The following is a 20,175-nucleotide window of genomic DNA, read 5'->3' as shown; positions in this document are numbered from 1 at the left end:
ACATGAACTTTAGCAAGGTCTCTGACAAGGTACCACATGGTAGGTTATTGAGTAAGGTTAAATCTCACGGGATTCCGGGAGAACTAGCCGTTTGAATTCACAATTGGCATGACAGGAGAAAACAGAGCTTGGTGTTGGAGGGTTGTTTTTCAGACTGGAGGCCTGTGACCAGCGATGTGCCACAGAGATTGGTGCTAGGTCCACTGTTATTTGTCATTTATATAAATGATTTGGATGAGAATTTAGGAAATACAGTTAGTACATAGTGGATGACACCAAGATTGGTGGAATAGTCGACAGTGAAGAGGGTTATTTGGAAATGCAGCGAGATCTTGATCAACTGGGCCAGTTAGCTATGCAATCTACCACTCTTTATCTAATCAATAGTGCAACTGGGCTCAAAAGTCTTTCTTGAAAGGAGAAGTTGAAGTGCCCACCATTGCTGGGACATTTAGTGATCATGTCAGTGGCTCTGCTTTTAAAGCCTAACTGCACGCCAGTTCAGTCACGACTAGGAAATGGCCTTCACACTGTGCACTGTGGTGGGAGATCATTATTACTGAGGGCATGGTCCAAAGAAAAGCAAAGCTTGCTTCCCGCTTCACAGACAGAAACCTGGAGATGCTGGCATACAGGTTGGAGAAGAGGAGACCAGTCCTATTTGCTGTTGACCAACAGAGGATGCCATGCCACTAGATCAGGCCAGCCTGGACCCAAGTTGCAGCTGCAGTTACTACGGTGTCCCAGGTGAAGTGGGGTGCCCAGCAGTTCAAGAAGGTCAATGATGTGCAGTCCACAAGGGTAAGTACAACCATCTTCTTTCTGTTACTTCACACTCATAGAGCCACCACATGTACAACCTCTGCCACTACACATTCAGCTCACTAAGGCTCATAGATTACAACTTTCACTATTGCATGCATCATATCCACACAATGACTCTCACTACCATCATCCTCCCAACCTATTAACTTTTCCTGCCCTTTGTGTTTCCTTCCTTCATTCACTGGAGACACCTCACTACAAGTCCTGCTCCTGCATTACCACTAATTTGCTGTTCCATCCATTGGTAATTTTGGGGGCAAGGGTTAATCAGGTTCCTCATTCACAACAAGTCAAAGATATATGATTTCACCAGCAAAGAGCATGACTGCTGATGTAGGGACATGGAAACCTCCATGGCCATCAACCTAGTACACATCATTGTGCTCTGCTGTGCTGCTCACTCATTCTTACTCTGCTCACCCATTGCTCACTCATTCTTAATTTGCACAAGCTTTTAGTCCGCTTACTCAATTAATTCCCTCTCTTCTCTAATGTAGGCACCAGGGGCAACGCAACAAAAACGTGCATGAGGAAGAAGCTAGATTTACCTGAGGAAGAAGCCACGGAACTGTCAAGAGAATACACTGGCAAGGGTTTCACCCACACCTCCAATCAGCTCAGACTTACACCTCGGTGGTACTCTTTCTAGACTAGACTCAGGAGCACAATCTGGTGAGCACATCATTGACATGTGTTTGCGGCTGGTCAAGGAAGTAGTGTCAGAGAACTGCTGAAGACTCAGCACGTGCTTAGCCATATGCTTAACGGCTTTGTTAAAATGCAAAAACAGGTGCAAAAATGGCAGATTTGTCAGAGGCACTTGGTAAGCTGAATTGAAGAATAGAGAAGACCACTATTATTATCTGTACCGTGCTGGCTCCGGGTTGCATGCATCTGGCAGTCTCCACAGACAGATTGGTGACTGACATGGAAAACCAGTTCCAACACAGTCAATATCTGTTGGACACACACTTGGACCTGCACTCCATCCCTCTAGCCATAGTTGCTCAGCATCAATGACAAGGCGAAAAGGGGATGAGGAACCTTTATCTCACTTCCAGTACATCAACTCCATCCTTCCAGCCATAGGTGCTCAGTGTCAATGGCAAGGCAAAAAGGGGACAAAGGACCTTGACTTCACTGCAAGTGCCTTTCTAAGGGAGACAGGAAGATGCAGGCAGGAGGACCCACACACATGACCCCAGAATCGTCTTCTGTGGACCTTCCAGAAATGTCTGGCCCCTCCACCTCTCCCTGCCTGTGATGCCAAGCCCTGAAGGGGTTCAAACTGAGGATAGTTGACCTGGCAGGAAACTCTCAGCCGACCTGAGTCCTCGAGGCCAAAGACACCAAGGATGACTGCTCAAGTTTTCCAAGCCAACTAGTCTGACCAAAGAGCATCCCACTGTGAATGTCTGGACTGTGCTAAAATATAATGGGAGGTAGTGGGCAAACAGCACTCACTGAGGGCACATATGTGGTACAGGTAAAGCATCATTGACTGTATATAATCTTGCAATTTTGTAAATATATTTTCACTAGCACTGATAAAATGTCTACTGTAGTGTACTTTTTGTTGTCAGACCTAATCGAATCATACCAATGTGAGAAATGAGCAAACTCCTCAGTCATCCCGTGGATGAAAGAAGTTGTAATGATAAAGCATTGCTCATCTCTCCCAAGCAACTGGTTCCTTGATTGCAGATAGCCTCAGATATCAGAATCCTTGAATTGTGACATTGAGGATTGTAGACAAAGTATTCCACTTTAACATGTACAACACTGAAGCTACGTGGAGTGTGCAGGGATTGTGCTAGGGCCTAGCCTGCCTTGTGAGTAAGGGTACGGAGTCATTGGTGATTGCACACATCTCAAGAGGGAAATGTTCATTCGATGTGTCAGCTTTTCAAGGGAGCACAGTGCTATAAAAGCGTGGGAGATGTACAAATTAGCAGCTCACATCCACTCTGCCTCATTGCATATAGGTCTGCCAAGAAAATTGCACAAAGCACTGCCGCTTGAGCTTCCAATGCTGTCCTAGAAGATGCAAAAGCATTTCAAGGTAACTCAGCAATTCACATGCATTCTTAAACATTGAAGTGTTACTGATAATAGAATGATCAAAAGGCGATTCCTCATGATTGCATCCAACCTGCTAGCTGTCTTGAGAAATGCCATTGCGCAACACTCAAACATGATATCGTAACACAAGCCTTAAGAACTACCCAAGTGCAGCACCGTGTAATGTTAGTTCCTCCTCTCACTGACTGCTACATTTCCCTAACCGTCAATAGGACATGTAATGTATAGATATTTGGAACTGGGATCACCCGACCATATCAAGTGTATAATCGGATGGATAATGAGACACATTCGGCAACACTAAAGATCAGTGACTGCAAAACTAAAAATGTCTCCATGTTATTTGTACTAAGCAAGAGCTGCTTGCATATAATGAATAGAATCTTAAACATTTCAACAAAGCCCAAGCCCAGCTCAAGGCTGGAGAATTCCAGGCAGTGAACCGTCATTGTAAGGAAGCCTATAGTCTGTTCCACTGTGGCCCTGGTGGATGCATCAGTTTGAGGGTTTTGTATAGGTGTCACGAGCCATGTTTGGAGGTGTTGTGCCGTTGCCTGTCGGCAGTCATCTGTGTCCAGCTGAGGATCTTGGAAGCAGGCAGGAAAAACCACTTACATCTCTAGCGTGTGAAAATCATGACAACTCTCAGAATATCCTGCTCAGACTTGCAAAATTCGACACTGATATGAACATTGATGGTGTGGAAGCCTTTCCTGTTGATGAACTCTGCAAGTTGGTGATAGGCCACTCTTAATGCCACACAGATGCAGTCAATAATGCATTGTACCTAGGGGAAGTCAGCAATGGTGGAGAGTCCTGCTACCTGAACTGCTTAACTTCCCTCATAATGGTGGAGGGATGTGATTGGGACTAAATGGCATCAGTTTGTATTTATGTGTTAAGGACTGGGAGATGCCAAACGTGTCCTAAGTTGCTCCTAGAAATGAGCTGCAGGCATAAAACTTCAGAGCAGCTATTACCTAGATTGTCACCTAGATGAGATGCCACCCAGTCCTTTGGAGCAAAGGTCCTGCTCCAGCAAATTACACTGTTTAATAATGACACTTGAAACGTCCTAAATCGGTGCCTGCAACAACTTACAGAAATTTGAAGAAAATGACCAGGATATTAGGTCTCATCATTCTCCGATATTTCTTGGGTGGATCTAGTCTTTCTGCTTTTGGTTTTGAAGGTTATGTGGCAACTATTGGAGGTTGTTGTTTTTGCTGAGCTTGTTGATGTAGTAATATTCACTGACTTCTTTTACATTGTTTTCATAGTTGTACCAAGGACTCCAGTCATGGCAACCTCCTTGTAAAGTGCATTAGCATATATCTTGCAGTCAGGTCAGAAAGATAGCACAACTTTAATTGCAGGAACTCTTCGACGCTCACATCCATCATAGTGAAGTCTCACACTATGCCACACTATGGCATGGAAGTTTCCCAAGGAGGTCATTACCATGCTTCAACAAGGAGCTCTGACGGATGTCTCCTTATCCAAATATGGGTTTGTATCAATATAAGAGACTGCCATTTGGGTTGTTGTCAGCCTGTGCAATTTTTCAGCAGACGGTAGAAGATGGAAAACGTTTTACAAGGTCTATCCTAGGTCACCATTTATCTAGATGACATGCTAATAAAGGAAAGACCAACAAGGAGCACTTAAGGAGCAAACTGACAAGATGGCGGAAGGGTAAGTCACTCCATTTAGAGCTTCACTCTGCTGGGCAGTTCTCTTTCCTTTTCCTTTCATTTTCTCTTCTTCTTCTCTCTGCAGTAATTCTATTCCTCACCCCCACCCCCTTTTAACTACCTACCTAAGGAGTTGGGTTGCGACTGGGAACTGCATGGCGGGAGCTGTACAAGTGGGCCGTGTCCTGCAGCAATGGCGAATTACGCGTGGGCCAGAACGACGGTGGCGGATCAAGAGTGGGCCAGTTCGGCAGCGAGAGCAGGCTGGTGAGGCGGCAACAACGCCGAGAGCAGGCCTTTGCATGGCTGTGGCCTCCTGGGTATCCTAACGATTGGAGTGGCACCTGCACCATTGTGGAGATTGGACTTGGGACACTGATATCTGGACTTTTCTTTTTCTCTTGCTTAGCTTTTAGCTCTGTTAATATCTTTTACTTCTGGTTTTTGTAGCCAAGTGGGCACTGGTGAATGGCGATTTTGTGCACTTTTCGTTCTACTTATATATTCCTGTACTTAGTACGTGAGACAAATCTGGAGAACTTGGACATAGTCCTTATATGTTTTTACCAGGTGGGCATGCTACTTAGAAGGGAAAAGTGCATGTTCCAGGCACCCCTACTGACCTACTTGGGCTACAGAGTCAATAAAACTGGATTACACCCGTTGGAAGATTAAGTGAGGGCGATCAAAGGTGCACGGACTCCCACATCTCTACTGGAGCTTAGCTCTTTCCTCAGGCTGGTGAACTATTATGGAAAGTTTATACATAACCTGGGCCTCCATACTGGTACCTTTGTGATAACTCATAAAAAAAAGCATCAACCTTGGAAATGGTTGTGTAGCCAAACCTTTGCCTTCAGGGTCATGAAGAAACAGCTATCATCCTCTAAGGTGTTGGCACACTGTGATCCCAAGTGAGATCTGATAATGACATGTAATTTCTCCCCGTATGGCATTGGGGTAGTATTAGTTCATAGGTGGCCCTATGAAGAGCAATGCCCAATAGTGTAGACACCCAGGACTTTGGCTAATGCAGAGGGTAAATATGCCCAGATTGCCAGATAGAGAAGGAAGGTTTGGTGGTCATATTTGGAGTCAGGAAGTTCCACCAATACCTTTACAGATGTAAATTTATTATAATAATGGTCTATAAACCCTTGCCAGGTCTACTTAAAGAAGACAAGGCAGTGTCGCCCATAGCTTCAGGCTGAATTTAGCAGTGGACTCTAATACTAAGTATAATTACAAGTTGGAACCCATCTGCGAGGCCAAGTAGCAAATGTGGATATGTTGAGCTGCCTTTCGCTGGCAGATATGCCACCGGATGGTATCACCACTGGAAGAGTCCATAATGGTTTTAGACTTTCTGGGCACACTTCCAGTCACAGCCAACAATATCTGACTATGGATGCAGAAAGATCCAGTCCTGGCAAAACTGAAACAGCTGGTGGTGATGGAGGAAACCAAAGGACCGTCACAACCAGAAATGAAACCTTTTTGGACCCAGAGAGACCAGATCCCAGTAGAGGACAGCATATTATTATGGGGAGCAAGAGTGATTATCCTGAGCAAAGATCACAGCCAGATACTGGCTGAACTTCAACAGGGTCATCCAGGAGTTCCCAAAATGAAGATGTTGGCAACAAGTTATGTCTAATAGCCAGAACTGGATGCAGACATAGCTGCATTGGTGGGCCAGTGCCCAGAGTACCAGCAAGGGCAAAAATTACTGTCAGCAGCTCTCCCACATTCCTAGGAATGGCCAGGTAAACCCTGGTCTCGGTTACACATCGACTATGCAGGTCCTTTCATGGGCTCAATGTTCTTAGTCATTGTGGATGTCCACTGAAAATGGCTGGATGTGCATAGAGTTCATTCATCAAACACGGGGACGATGATAGAAAAACTGCACACATCTTTTCTAATAGACAGACTCCCCTAATTGTTGGTCATAGATAACGGGCCACTGTTTATCAGCAGAGAATTTCATATTTCCTAAAGTCAAATGGCATTTTTCATACAAGAACAGTTCCACACCATCCATCATCCAATGGTCTTGGAGAAACAGCAGTCCAAACTTTGAAGGCAGGCTTAAAGAAACAGCCTACTGCTTCAATATATACCAAACTGTCCCAGTTCCTATTTGATTATAGGACCACTCCTCATTTAACTGCAAGGATAGCTTCAGCAGAGTTGCTAATGGGGAGAAGACTCTGTGCCAGATTAAATCTGATCTTCCCCAACCTGGAGGGGGAGGAGGGGTGTGGGTGGGTGGAGGGTGAAATCGCATCAGGAATGCAAATGCCAGACACAAGACTCTGCTAAGCAAGAGAGACAGTTTACCTCAATTTAGTGGAGGAACCACGGAAATGGCCCTGCATGGGTAAGAGGCATGGTCAACATGAGGTCAGGTCTAGTGACATGCAAAGTTTGGCCAGGTGCGATGGTCCTGAACAAACATATGAACGTATGAAAGCTGCAAACTCACAAACAATGCCAGAGCAAAATGTGACCAGCTCTTCAACTGCCTTTGACTGTTCCGGTTCTTTGTGGGTTCTCCCTCTCTGTCAAGAGTTGAAGGTACTTCGGAATCTGAGATGGACTCGGCAGATGTCGATGCCTCAACGCCTTTGCTGCCTGAACAGGAGAATGAATTTCTTCTAAGACGCTGCATGTGCAAGAAGTGAGCTACTGTGTATTACATGCTGCCTGTATCAGAGGCAGAGTCAGAGGAACCTGACCATATACTGAAATGCCCCAGAAAGAGCTACAAAAAAGAAGAACCAGCCTATGTCCTCGAACTCAGAGGGGGAGGAAATGTAGTGATTGTAAAGTGGCCAGCAAGATGGACCTCATAGAATGGGTTTCCTGATTTGGGCTGTTAATCTGGTCCAATCAGGGACCCTGACTGAAAGATATAAACAGCAGTGTCAAGAGGTTCTGTTCACGGAGAGCTGGCTGTGAAGAAGCTGGATCATTGTCAATGGTTTTCCACAAGTAAATAAAGGGTGACTTGGTGATGGGATACGTCCTCTATGGACTTATTTCATGACCTAGTCATAATCCCTAGACTGGTTGCACTTGATCAGCAGGACTAACCAGGGCTCAATCCTCAAACTTCAAGGGCATTAATCCCTGGACTCTAGTAAGACCAAACATCTGATGACTATGGCTAACCCCTTAGGCTGAAATCGAATGAGTCCCTTGACTAACTGTCACAGTACCTCCTAACTGACCCTAATACCCCTTGATCCTAATCAGAACTGCTTCCCTTTGATTTCTATACTGTGATGTCTTGCTGGGGTGGCATGCCAGAACTCAAGCCCTGCTATTCCTGATGTCATCACCAAAGGTAAAGAAATTATGCAAATATTCACCAATTTACATGACTTTCAGATAGACATTGACAGAATTTATAGACTAGGTTTCTGAAACTAATAAAGTGACTATTTATTATAAGTAGTTAGACTCTAACTACAATCAAACAATTATGAACCATCAGCGTATAAGTCTACTAATTAAAACTCTAATTTAGTTATAAACGCCTCTTCACAGACACAGAAATTGAAAAGAAAACATGGGAGTTATGGACAGATGGAATGACTGGAAAAGCTGTTCACTGGTACCTGAGATGATTCTTGTGCTGGTCAGAATATGGTTTCTTAGATCTCCTTCCCTGTGTTTCACTTATAAAAGGTATTTGACATAGCAATGTAAAGTCACAGCTTATAGCAACTGCTGAAGTAAAGATAAACTGGTTTTCTTCAACCTTAAAGTGACTTTTACTGCAAAGAAGAGAGCTGGTGGAGGTCAGATGGATTCTCCCTAATTTGTTCATAGGCCCAAGCTGTTCAGATAGTACCAATGCATGGGGTACCAATCACATAGTTGCTAGCAGGCAGAAAGCCTTTGTCATCAATAGCTAGTGACTGATCCATAGGCAAAGCGGCTTCTTTTTGCCGACTCCATTGTACCCAATCTTCAGCCTCAGCTCATCAACAAACTCCACTTCAAATGCTGCTTGGCCTGCTGTGTTCATCCAGCTCTGCACCTTATTATCTTGCAATGAGTGTCAGGTTACTTGCTTTCAAAACAATGCAGCAATCCTTGGTTTTAAAACAGTTCCTTTGTCATTTCAGTTTACAATTAAAAATACAGAAGAATGAAAAGACATATTCTTCATTTTTTTTAAAAATTAACCTATCTTTCTTATTAACCTGTTCAGAGATGTTATTAAACACCTCTGGAGCAGATGGGACTTGAACATAGACATCTCGGTCCAGGGATAGGGACACTACTACTGTGCCACAAGATGGCCCCCGCCATGTTCTTTATACCATGTAACCATTTAGTCGAAGCACCTACAGTATGTTTGCGATGTAAACTGTTGGCGCATGTTGCAGAATGGGGCTACATAGCAATTCATTTACCTCTTGAATGTTCAGTGCCCTCACCACGAAAAACTGTCTCTGCACCACAAAAGTATTAAAGCTAAAGAGACTGTCATGCTATAACCGAGCACTAAACACCCCATGCATTAAGAAAGCAATGCAAGCCAGGGGCAGGAAGTCTGTAACTGAGCACTGATGACCCTATATGCTGAGAAAGCAATGTGAGCCATAGTTATTGCTGAATCAGTGATTACACACTAAAAATGCACTGTGATATACAGATGCTGACAACTTCCAAGAAAATGAGCACCACAAAAAGCAAACTAACAGCCATAAGATGCTTAAGACATGTCCCTGCATGTAAAGCAATAGTGCAGAAGCATGCAAGTCATGGGCGCCCCTGAGTTCCAAAATCAAAGTCAAAGGGTTGAAGTGGAGCATGATTTAACACAGAGACAGGCATGGTGATATGGAGGCTGATGGTTTGGCGATGTCGACTTTCGTGATGAAGTATCAAGGAGGATCATAGTGAATGAGCATGCAGCGATATTGATGCAAAGAATCAGTTGGATAATGACTAGGACAAGCATTTGATGACCTGCCAAGGTACCTGCTGTGAACTTGAAAAGCTAGTCATTTCAGAAACAGTAAGTTTCCTTAATGTACTTGCTATAAAAAATTGTTAAAGTGGTCAAATGTGTTTGTGTTTAGCACAATTTGCTTCATACTTTATGTATTTTTCTTTTCAGTGCTGAATTACATGAAAGATTATCAAAAATTGATAAAATGAAGAAAAGATATGAACTTCTGATGGTTACAATGAAACCTGCCGAGGGTGAAGAAGAACGATCTCAAGCTTATTATGTCATTAAGGTAATTTAATATGTTTCAGCTATAGCCAATGGAAAAATGAAAAAATATTGATTAATATTATTGCTGTTAAGAAATCATAGATGCATCTCTAATCCCTGAATGGATCTTGCCATAATTACCTATTTCAGTAAATACTTCAATGCAGTGAGAAAATAAATAAAGACTTTCAAATGAAGAACATTTATTTATGTTAAACAATATAAACAATTCTAGTGGATCTACTTTCTTTGCTCTGTTTGTAAAATTATTTTTCCTTCCTGAATTTGTTGACTCCTTGATGAAGTTTACTTCCACAGCGTCAATAATATTTTCAGATAATTGAATCATGGGGCCTGAAGCCTATTTATGCCTTTCAAGTACCAATAGTCATCCCTGTAAAAATTGGGATTTTATCCTCCTTATTCAAAGGAAACAAGGCTAACTGATCACAATTGTAACTGAAATGAGCTAACTGCACAAATTGAGGTTCAAAAGTTAGTCAGTTATACCATACTTTTAATTGCAAGAATTAACTAACAGTGGCTCCCCTGGCTAAAATCACAGGGGCGAGGGAGGAAGGGAGGGAAGGAGAGCGAGAAATAGAGAATGAAAACACCAGAGGGCCAAGCCCCAACCAACATCTGCTGGTCAGGAAAAGTGGGGGAGGATGAGCAGGGTCCAGCAGCCAGAAAAGAAGCACTGCCACTAAGTAACAGCCTGATTAGACCATGGAGGCTGTGGTGGTCAGCAAGAAAAGGCATTACAGAACGCACCCCCCCAGGAAGAATCCATCAAGCAATTGCATGATGTGGCTAGGAACAAGCAAGGACTTCAACAGGTCATCCAATGCTCAATGAGCAAATGTACGCCCTAGCACAGACCCAGGCAGCCGCCGCACTGGCTCTACTCAAACAGGATCCATTAGGAAAGGTCCCCAAATGTTAGTAATGAGGACTTTGCAGGGGTTGTGTTTGCTGGTTTCATTTCTGGTGAATTAGTTGATGCCAGGCAGTCGCTTTAATTTTTCCTTTCTAGCAGTTGCTACAACTGTATGGCTTGCTAGACCATTTCAGAGGGCACTTATGAGTCACCAAAGTGCTGTGGATGTAGGCCACCCCAGGTAAGGATGGCAGTCTAAAGGACATTAGTGAACCAAATGTTTTTTTTATTACAATAGTCGACAATGGTCATCAATGATTTCACAGGCATCATTAGAGTTTGAAGTGAAGATTTTTTATTGAATCCAAATTCCACAACTTGCTATGATGGGATTCAAACCTAGGTCCCCAAAATATTATCTGGGTCTCTGGATTACTAGTCTAATAACAATATCACTAGGCTATCATCTCTGCTGTCCTTGCCCTTCTAGGAAGAGGACTTAGAAACAGGCATAGGCCATTTGGCCCTTCAAGCCTGTTCCACAATAAGATCACGGCTGATCTGCTTGTGTTCTTATCTCCACTTTGATGCCTACAACCCATAACCCTAGACTCTCATGTCTTGCCAAAATCTGTCAAAATCAGTCTTAAATAAATTTGTGGACCTGTCCTCCACTACCTTCTGGGGAACATAATGTCTCTCAAAAGAAAAGTCTCATCTTTGCCTCAAATGTGAGACCTCTTATTGTGAAACGTTCATCCCGAGTTTTAGTCTCTGCAGATGAGAAAACATGGATGCATTCAAGATATCTCCTAGTTCCCTCAAAATCTGGAATATTTCAGAAAGATCATTTCTCACTTTTCTAAACTCTAATGTGTTGTTACGTTAACAGGTCAGAACCATAAAATACTACAGATGCTTTGCAACACAATTTTCAAAATCTGTTTTCAAAAAAAGGAGTGCTCCAAAGACAAAACGGCTGCAGTTGTAAATTAAACAGTTGGCTGGCAAAAACATCTATACAAGACCAATGAAATGTAACACTTAAATGTGTCAAAGGGATTTGAGATAATGGCCACTCTCAGTAGAGAGCCATTTCTTACAGACACTTTGTGGTTGCCCCTTCCAGGAATATACAAAAGAAGAGTACTTTAGCATTAGCTTGTGCATTATTATTGGGCTGCTGTGGACTAGTGTCTCTGGTATGCTGTGGAAGTCACAGTTTTGAGAACAGCTAGTAGGCACCTCTGCACCACAGGCAAAGAAAGGAAGAAAATCTCTCATTCGGAGTGCTGCAAACCAGTTTGAAAAAAATTAGGATAACAGAGTTTCAATCACCCTACAAAACCAACAATCTCAAAAATCAACTATTCAACTGCCAGTGCCATGCTACCAGTGCAACCCAATAACAACTGCAAAGTCACATTATTTATTTTTAACAAATAAGCAGAGACTAATCCATATAAGCTTTCAAGAAAACCTTTTTTTTGGACTCGCCTCTTGTTTCTAATGTGTGTGCATTACTATTTCTTCTCGCTCTTTTGTTTATTCAAGAGAGCTGAGCTAAATTGGTTCCTTTTTAAAGCATATGTAAATGTGGTCTAGAATAAAAGGGGAATGGATCCTTTCAAAATGAAAAAATAAACATCCAAAGAACTGTGGATACTGGAAATCAGAAACAAATACAAAAACTACTAGAAAAACTAAGCAGGTCTGGCAGCATCTGTGGAAAGAATTTTCTAAATTACCCTTGTTGCAACCAAATAAGTGGGTGGGTGAAGTAAGAAAGTGAGACAGTTCATCTTCACCTGGGAGCTTAACAATTTGGGGTATCCCATTTGTAACCATGAGTAATTAGGAAATATTGCCAGGGATCAGCGCCTAACAGGATATCGACCTAACCTGTACAACTTTTCTACATAAAGTAAGCCTTTCACCCTAAGAATGAGTTGAGTGACCTTTCTCTGTACTACTTCTAAAGCATTTTATTTTTAAATAAGAAAACTGTACACAGTGTTCTAGATGTGGTCTGACCAATTTCTTGTAGAGGTGCAGTAAAATTTCCATTTTTTTTTCATCTGTGGGAAGTGGGTGTTGCAGGCTGGCCAGCATCTATTGCCTGTCTCTAGTTGCCCTTGAGGAGGTGGTAGTAAGCTACCTTCTTGAACCGCTGTAGTCCACCGCCTGTGATTTGACCCACAATACCGTTAGGGAGAGCATACCAGGATTTTGAGGCAGCAATAATGAAGGAACAGCAATATATTTCCAAGCCAGGATGGTGAGTGGCTTGGAGGGGAACTTGCAGGAACACCTATGTATCTTTTGCCGTTGTCCTTTTAGATGAAAGTGGTCATGGGTTTGGAAGATGTTGTCGGGGGATCTTTAGTGAATTTTGGCAGTGTATCTTGTAGATAGTACACACTGCTGCTAATGAGCGTTGGTGGTGGAGGGAGTGGATGCTGTGCCAATCAAGCAGGCGGCTTTGTCCAAGATAGCATCAAGCTTCAAGTGTTGTTGGAGCTGCACCCATCTAGGCTGGTGCAGAGTATTCCATCACACTCCTAACTTGTGCCTTGTTGATAATAGACATACTTTGGGGTGTCAGGAGGTAAGTTACTCACTGCAGTGTTCCTAGCCTCTGTTCTGCTCTTGTAGCCACTGTGTTTATGTAGCAAGTCCAGTTGAGTTTCCGGTTATGTTAAACCTTAGGCTGTTGATACTAGAGGATTCAGTGATGGTAACACAGGGACATTGGTTGGATTGTTTCTTATTGATGGTGGTCATAGTCTGGCACTTATGTAGTGCCAGTGTTACTTGCCACTTGTCAGCCCAAGCCTGAATATTGTTCAAATCTTGTTATATCTGAACTTGGACTACTTCAGTATCTGAGGAGTCGCAAATGCTGCTAAACATTGGGCAACCATCAGCAAACATTCCAACTTCTGACCTAATGATAGAGGGAAGGTCATTAATGAAGCAGCTGAAGATGGTTGGACACAGGACACTACCCTGAGGAACTTCTGCAGAGATGTCCTGGATCTGAAATAACTGACCTCCAACAACCACAGCCATATTCCTATGTGTCAAATATGACTCCAAACAGTGGAGATTTTGCCCCCTGATACTCATCGATTCCAAATTTGCAAGGGCTGTTTGGTGCCACACTTGGTCAAATGCAGCCTTGATATCAAGGGCTGTCACTCTCACCTCACCTTTGAAATTGACCTCTTTTGTCCATATTTGAACCAAGGCTGTAATAAAATCAGGAGCTGAGTGGTCCTGGTGGAATCCAAACTAGGCAGGTTATTGCTGAGCAGGTGCTGCTTCATAGCATTGTTGATGACACCTTCCATCACTTTACTTATGATCGAGAGTAGACTGATGGGGCGATATTTGGCTGCATTGGATTTGTCCCGCTTTTTATGTACAGGACATACCTGGGCAATTTTCCACATTGTAGGGTAGATGGCAATGTTGTAATTGTACTGGAAGAACTTCTACAGAGTCAGTTTGGATTGAGGTCAGGAACAAGAAAGTAGCAGTCACTTTGTTGGGGGTTTTTTACAGACCCCCAAATAGTTGCAGAGAGGTAGAGGAGTGGATTGGGAGGCAGATACTGGAAAGGTGCAGAAGTCACAGGGTTGTAGTCATGGGTGACTTCAACTTTCCAAATATTGATTGGAAACATTTTAGTTGTAATAGTTTAGATGGAGCAGATTTTGTCCAGTGTGTTCAGGAAGGATTCCTGACACAGTATGCAGATAGACCAACACGAGGAGAGGCCACTTTGGATTTGGTGCTTGGCAACGAACCGGGCCAAGTATTAGACCTGTTGGTAGGAGAGCATTTTGGCGGTAGTGATCATAACTCTGTTTCTTTCACGATAGTCATGGATAAGGATAGGTACATACAACAGGGTAAAGTTTATAATTGGGGGAAGGGTAATTACAATTCAGTTAGGCAAGAACTGGGTAACATAAATTGGGAACAGATGCTGTCAAGGAAGAGCACCACAGAAATGTAGAGATTGTTTAAAGAATGCATACTGCATGTGCTTGATATGTTTGTCCCTAGCAGGCAGAGAAGATGCAGTCCAGTGAGGGAGCCATGGTTCTCGAGAGAGGTTAAGAGGAAGAAGGATGCTTATGTAAGGTTTAGGAAAAGAGGAACGGAAAAGGCTCTAGAGGGATACAAGTTAGCCAGGAAGGAACTGAAGAAAGGGCTTAGGAGAGCTATAAGGGGGCATGAGAAAACCTTGGCAGATAGGATCAAGGAAAACTCCAAGGCTTTTTACACGTATGTGCAGAACAAGAGAATGACCAGAGAAAGGGTAGGGCCGATCAAGGATTGTAAAGGGAATTTGTGCACAGAGCCTAAAGAGATAGGAGAGGTCTTTAATGAATACTTTTCTTCAGTATTCACAACTGAGAGGGACCTAGTTGTAGAGGAGGACATTGTGAAACAGGCAGATAGGCGAGAGGAGGTTGATGTTAGTAAAGAAGATGTGCTAGGAATTCTGAGGAAGTTGAAGATAGATAAGTCTCCCGGGCCTGATGGGATTTATCCAAGGATTCTATGGGAAGCGAGGGATGAGATCGCAGGGCCTTTGGCGATGATCTTTTCGTCCTCACTGTCCACGGGTATAGTGCCGGAAGATTGGAAAGAAGCAAACATCATTCCCTTGTTGAAAAAAGGGAACAGGGATAGCCCCGGAAATTACAGGCCAGTTAGTCTTACGTCAGTGGTGGGCAAATTATTGGAAAGGGCTCTGAGAGACAGGATTTATGAGCACTTGGAAAGGCACATTTTGATTCGTGATAGTCAGCACGGATTTGTGAGAGGTCGATCATGCCTCACAAACCTTATTGAATTCTTTGAAGAGGTGACCAAACACGTGGATGAAGGTGGAGCAGTGGATGTGGTATACATGGATTTAAGTAAGGCGTTCGATAAGGTTCCCCATGGCAGGCTCATGCAGAAGGTAAGGAGGCATGGGATAGTGGGAAATGTGGCGGATTGGATTCAGAATTGGCTGACCCTTAGAAGACAGAAAATATTCAACATGGTGCTCAGTTACGAGTGATGAACCACAAGGATCTGTTCTGGGTCCTCTTCTATTTGTGATTTTTGTAAATGATTTGGATGAAGGAGTGGAAGGGTCCATTAGCAAGTTCGCGGACAATACGAAGGTGGGTCACGTTGTGGACAGTGCGGAGGGTTGTTCTAGGTTACAAAGGGACATTGATAGAATGCAAAGCTGGGCTGAGAAGTGGCAGATGGTGTTTAACCCTGAAAAGTGTGAGGTGATTCATTTTGGAACGACAAACTTGAAAGCAGAATACAGGGTTAACGGAAAGATTCTTGGCAGTGTGGAGGAGCAGAGGGATCTTGGGGTTCATGTTCACAGTTCCCTGAAAGCTGCCACCCAGGTGGATAGAGTTGTTAAGAAGGCGTATGGTGTGTTAGCTTTCATTAATAGAGGGATCGAGTTCAAGAGCCGTGAAGTTATGCTCCAGCTATACAAAAGCCTGGTTCGGCCACATCTGGAGTATTGTGTCCAGTTCTGGTCGCCTCATTACAGGAAAGATGTGGAAGCGTTGGAAAGGTGCAGAGGAGATTTACCAGGATGTTGCCTGGAGGGAAGGTCTTACGAGGAAAGGTTGAGAGAGCTGGGGCTTTTCTCTCTAGAACGATGAAGGATGAGAGGTGACTTGAGAGAGGTGTACAAAATGATCAGAGGTATAGATAGAGTAGACAGCCAGAGACTTTTTCCTCGGGTGGAGGTAGCTTTTACGAGGGGACATAGTTTTAAAGTGAAAGGAGGTAGATATCGGGGAGACATCAGAGGTAGATTCTTTACTCAGAGAGTGGTAGGGGCGTGGAATGCATTGCCGGAGAGGGTAGTGGAGTCGGCCTCATTAGGGGCATTTAAGCAGCTATTAGATAGGCATATGGATGATAGTATAAGGTCACGGTGGAGGTTAGATAGACCTTAGGTTTCGGGTAAAAGTTCGGCACAACATCATGGGCCGAAGGGCCTGTACTATGCTGTACTGTTCTATGTTCTAACTTGTCTAGGAGAGCGGCAAGTTCTGGAGCACAAGCCTTCAGTACTATCACTGGAATGTTGTCAGGGCCCATAGTCTTCGCACTATCCATAGTGTTCAGGAATTTGTAGGTTAGGTGCATTAGTCATGGGAAATTCAGGGTTACAGGGATAGAGTACGGGGATGGGTCTGGAAGGGATGCTCTTCAGAGGGTTGGCATGGACTTGTTGGGCTGAATGGCCTGTTACCACACTGAGGAATCTAAACAATTTTTTAAAAAAAAAAAAGTGTCTCCAACCATTTCTTGATATCAGGTGAAGTAAACTGAATTGGCTAAAGACTGGTATTTGTAATGCTGGGAATCACTGGAGGCAGAAATGGATCATCCACTTGGCACATTTGGTTAAAGTTTGCTGCAAATGTATCAGACATATATCTTTTGCACTGATGTTCTGGGCACTTCCATCACTGAGGATGGGGATATTTGTGGAGCCTCCTTCTCCAGCGAGTTGTTTAATTGTCCACCACCATTCATGACTGGATGTGGCAAGACAGCAGAGCTTAGATCTGATCCGTTGGTTGTGGGATTGCTTAGCTCTGTCTATCACTTGCTGCTTTTGCTGTTTGACATGCAAGTAGTCCTGCTTGGTAGCTTCACCAGGTTGAAACCTCATTTTCAGGTATGGCTGGTGCTGCTCCTGGCATGTCCTCCTGCACTTTCTATTGAACCAGCATTGATCCCATGGTTTGATGGCAATGGTTGTGTGGGGTTATGCTAGGCCATGAGGTTACAGATTGTGCTGGAGTACAATTTTGTTGTGGTTGATGGTCCTCAGAGCCTTGTGGATGCCCAGGCCTGAGTTTCTAGATCTGTTCGAAGTCTGTCCCATTTAGCACGGTGATACTGCCACACAACATGATGGAGGGTATTCTCATTGTGAAGGCGGGACTTCATCAGTAATCACACTTAACTGATATTATAATGGCTAGATGCATCCGTAGCTGGCAGATTGGTAAGGATGTGTTCAAGTATATTTTTCCCTCTTGTTGGTTCTCTCGCCATCTGCTGCACTCCCAATCTAGCAGCTTTGCCCTGTAGGACCCAAGTAGCTCAATCAATAGTACTGCTACCAAGCCACTCTTCATGGTAGATATTGAAATACCCAACCAGAGTACAGATTGCGCCCTTGCCATTCTCAGTGCTTCGTCCAAGTGATGTTCAACTTAGAGGAGTACTGATTCATCAGCCTAGGGAAAACAGTACATGGTACTGAGGGAGACGATGGACTAGAGGTATTATCACTGGACTGTTAATCGAGAGACCCAGGTAATGTTCTGGGACCACTGCAGATTATAGAATTTTTATTCAATAAAAATCTAGAATTAAGAGTCTCATGATGACCATGAATCCACTGCCGATTGTTGGAAAAAACCCTTCTGGTTCACTCATTTCCTTCAGGGAAGGAAACTGCAATCTCGACCTGGTCTGGCCTACATGTGACTCCAGACCTACACCCATGTGGGTGACTCTTAACCACCTTTGGGCAATTAGGGATAGGCAATAAATGCTGGCTTAGCCAGTGCCACCCTCATCCCGTGAATGAACAGAAAACAAGAATCAGGAGTTTCTTTGCCCATGTTTAACCTGAAGCATGAGACTTCATGGGGTCTAGGAACAATGTTGAAGACTCCAAGGGCAATTGCATCCCGATGGTATACCAGTGTGCCACCTCCTCTGCTGGGTCTGTCCTGCCAGTGGGACAGGACATATCCAGGCATTGTGATGGTAGTGTCTGGGAAATTGCCTTTTTAGGTATGATTCCATGTGTATGTCAGGCTGTTGTTTGACAACTATGAGACAGGTCTTCCTATTTTGGCACTAGCGCCCAGTTGTTAGTGAGGAGGACTTTGCAGAGTCAACAGGGCTGTTTCTGCCAGTCTTTTTTGGTGCCTAGGTCAATGCCAGGTGATCCGTCCAGCTTCATTTCTTGAATATCCTTTTCCTCTCACAATAAATTACAACATTCCACTTGCTTCCTGTGCACTTGCTGTACCTGCATACTAACTTCATGTAATTCCTGTACAGCACCCTCTGTATCATCAAGTTCTGCAATGTCTCTCCATTGAAATCGTATGCTGCTTATCTGTCCTTCCTGGCAAAATGAGCAAGTTCACATTTGCCCACGTTATTACCAAACATTAACCTGTTCATAGCACTTGAAAAACTCTCCACCTACTTTTGACAACTTATGTTCTTATCATGGTGTTATCATCAAATTTAGCTGCCATATATTTGGTGACCTCACCAAAATCACTGATTGAGATTTGAAGTAGTTGAGGATCTAGTCCTGGTCCCTATGTAACAGACAAGCATGCTATCTGCCTTCCTAATTTCTTGGCCTATCTGCATGTTAACTTTCTATGGCTCAGGTACAAGTACACCTGGGTCATTCTTGAATATTGTTATGGACCAGACCAAACCCACCTCAAAATATATTAAGCAGATAGCCTAGACCCCAACTTTTTCTTATTTTTAAAGGCAAGTGTAAAGCATTGTGTTCTGGATGTAACTCAATTCATCAGACTGCTAGGCTTGAAGCAAAACATACTTTATTCCTACATAATAGTTAAAAACAAACGAAAGAATAATTGGAATAAATTAACACTCCAGAATAAAAGATTATTTAACTACTGAACAGCAACTGTTCTATTGTAGTAACATCTCAAACACACCCTTGGCAAAGAAAAATTCAGTAAAACAGATTATCTCTCATGCAATTCTCCAATTCAGGAGGAAAGAACATTTCAAGAAAACAGAGAGAGAGAACTCAGGCATTTTTCTGGAGCAGGGAGAAGATGTATAGTAGCTTCCAAACTCCAAAAGCTACTGAAAGTTAAACTAAAATCCTAGTTTTGTCAGAGCTTGACCCATCTCTTCATGCTGCTTCTATTGTTCCAACTTTTAAAAAAAAACCCAAGTCTTCACAAGCTGTTTACTTTTTGGCTGGGAACAGGCGCTCGTTACCTCGATCTCAACCCTCTTCATTAAAAAAAAACCGCAAGACAAAATATACCTCAAAGCCATAATATCATCACAATATAAACATATCAATCACTTAGCATCAAACAAATATTATTGTTTGTTTTATTTTTCCTACAAAAGTGGATAACTTCACACTTCATCACATTGTATTCTATCTATCATATTCCTATTCATCCAAATCTGTCCATATCCTTGCACAGCCTCTTTGCATCCTCCTCACTCCCCCTGGTATCAGCAAATCTGGATACATAACACTGACCCCTCGTTTAAGTCAATATAGATTGTAAGAAACTTATGCCCAAGTCTGATTTTTGCAGTATGCTACTCATTATAAGCTACCATTCTCTCCCAATTTACTCTTA

The 20,175-nt window shown here is 43.2% G+C and overlaps 1 protein-coding gene across 1 annotated transcript in view; it reads left to right on the top strand.

Annotated features, from left to right (window-relative positions):
- The window catches only part of ccdc39 (coiled-coil domain containing 39), a 107,340-nt gene that overhangs the window by 63,665 nt on the left and 23,500 nt on the right, over nucleotides 1–20,175 (top strand). Inside the window, exon 14 of the mRNA XM_048604832.1 lies at nucleotides 9,742–9,865. Coding sequence (XP_048460789.1) covers nucleotides 9,742–9,865 — 124 coding nt within the window. The remainder of the gene's footprint in view (nucleotides 1–9,741; nucleotides 9,866–20,175) is intronic.

This window comes from Rhincodon typus, chromosome 13 (genome assembly GCF_021869965.1).
Source record: "Rhincodon typus isolate 14 chromosome 13, sRhiTyp1.1, whole genome shotgun sequence".
Classification (NCBI taxonomy): Eukaryota; Metazoa; Chordata; class Chondrichthyes; order Orectolobiformes; family Rhincodontidae; genus Rhincodon; species Rhincodon typus.
Note: the sequence above shows the minus strand (reverse complement) of the source record. Positions and strands in the feature narration are given on the sequence as shown.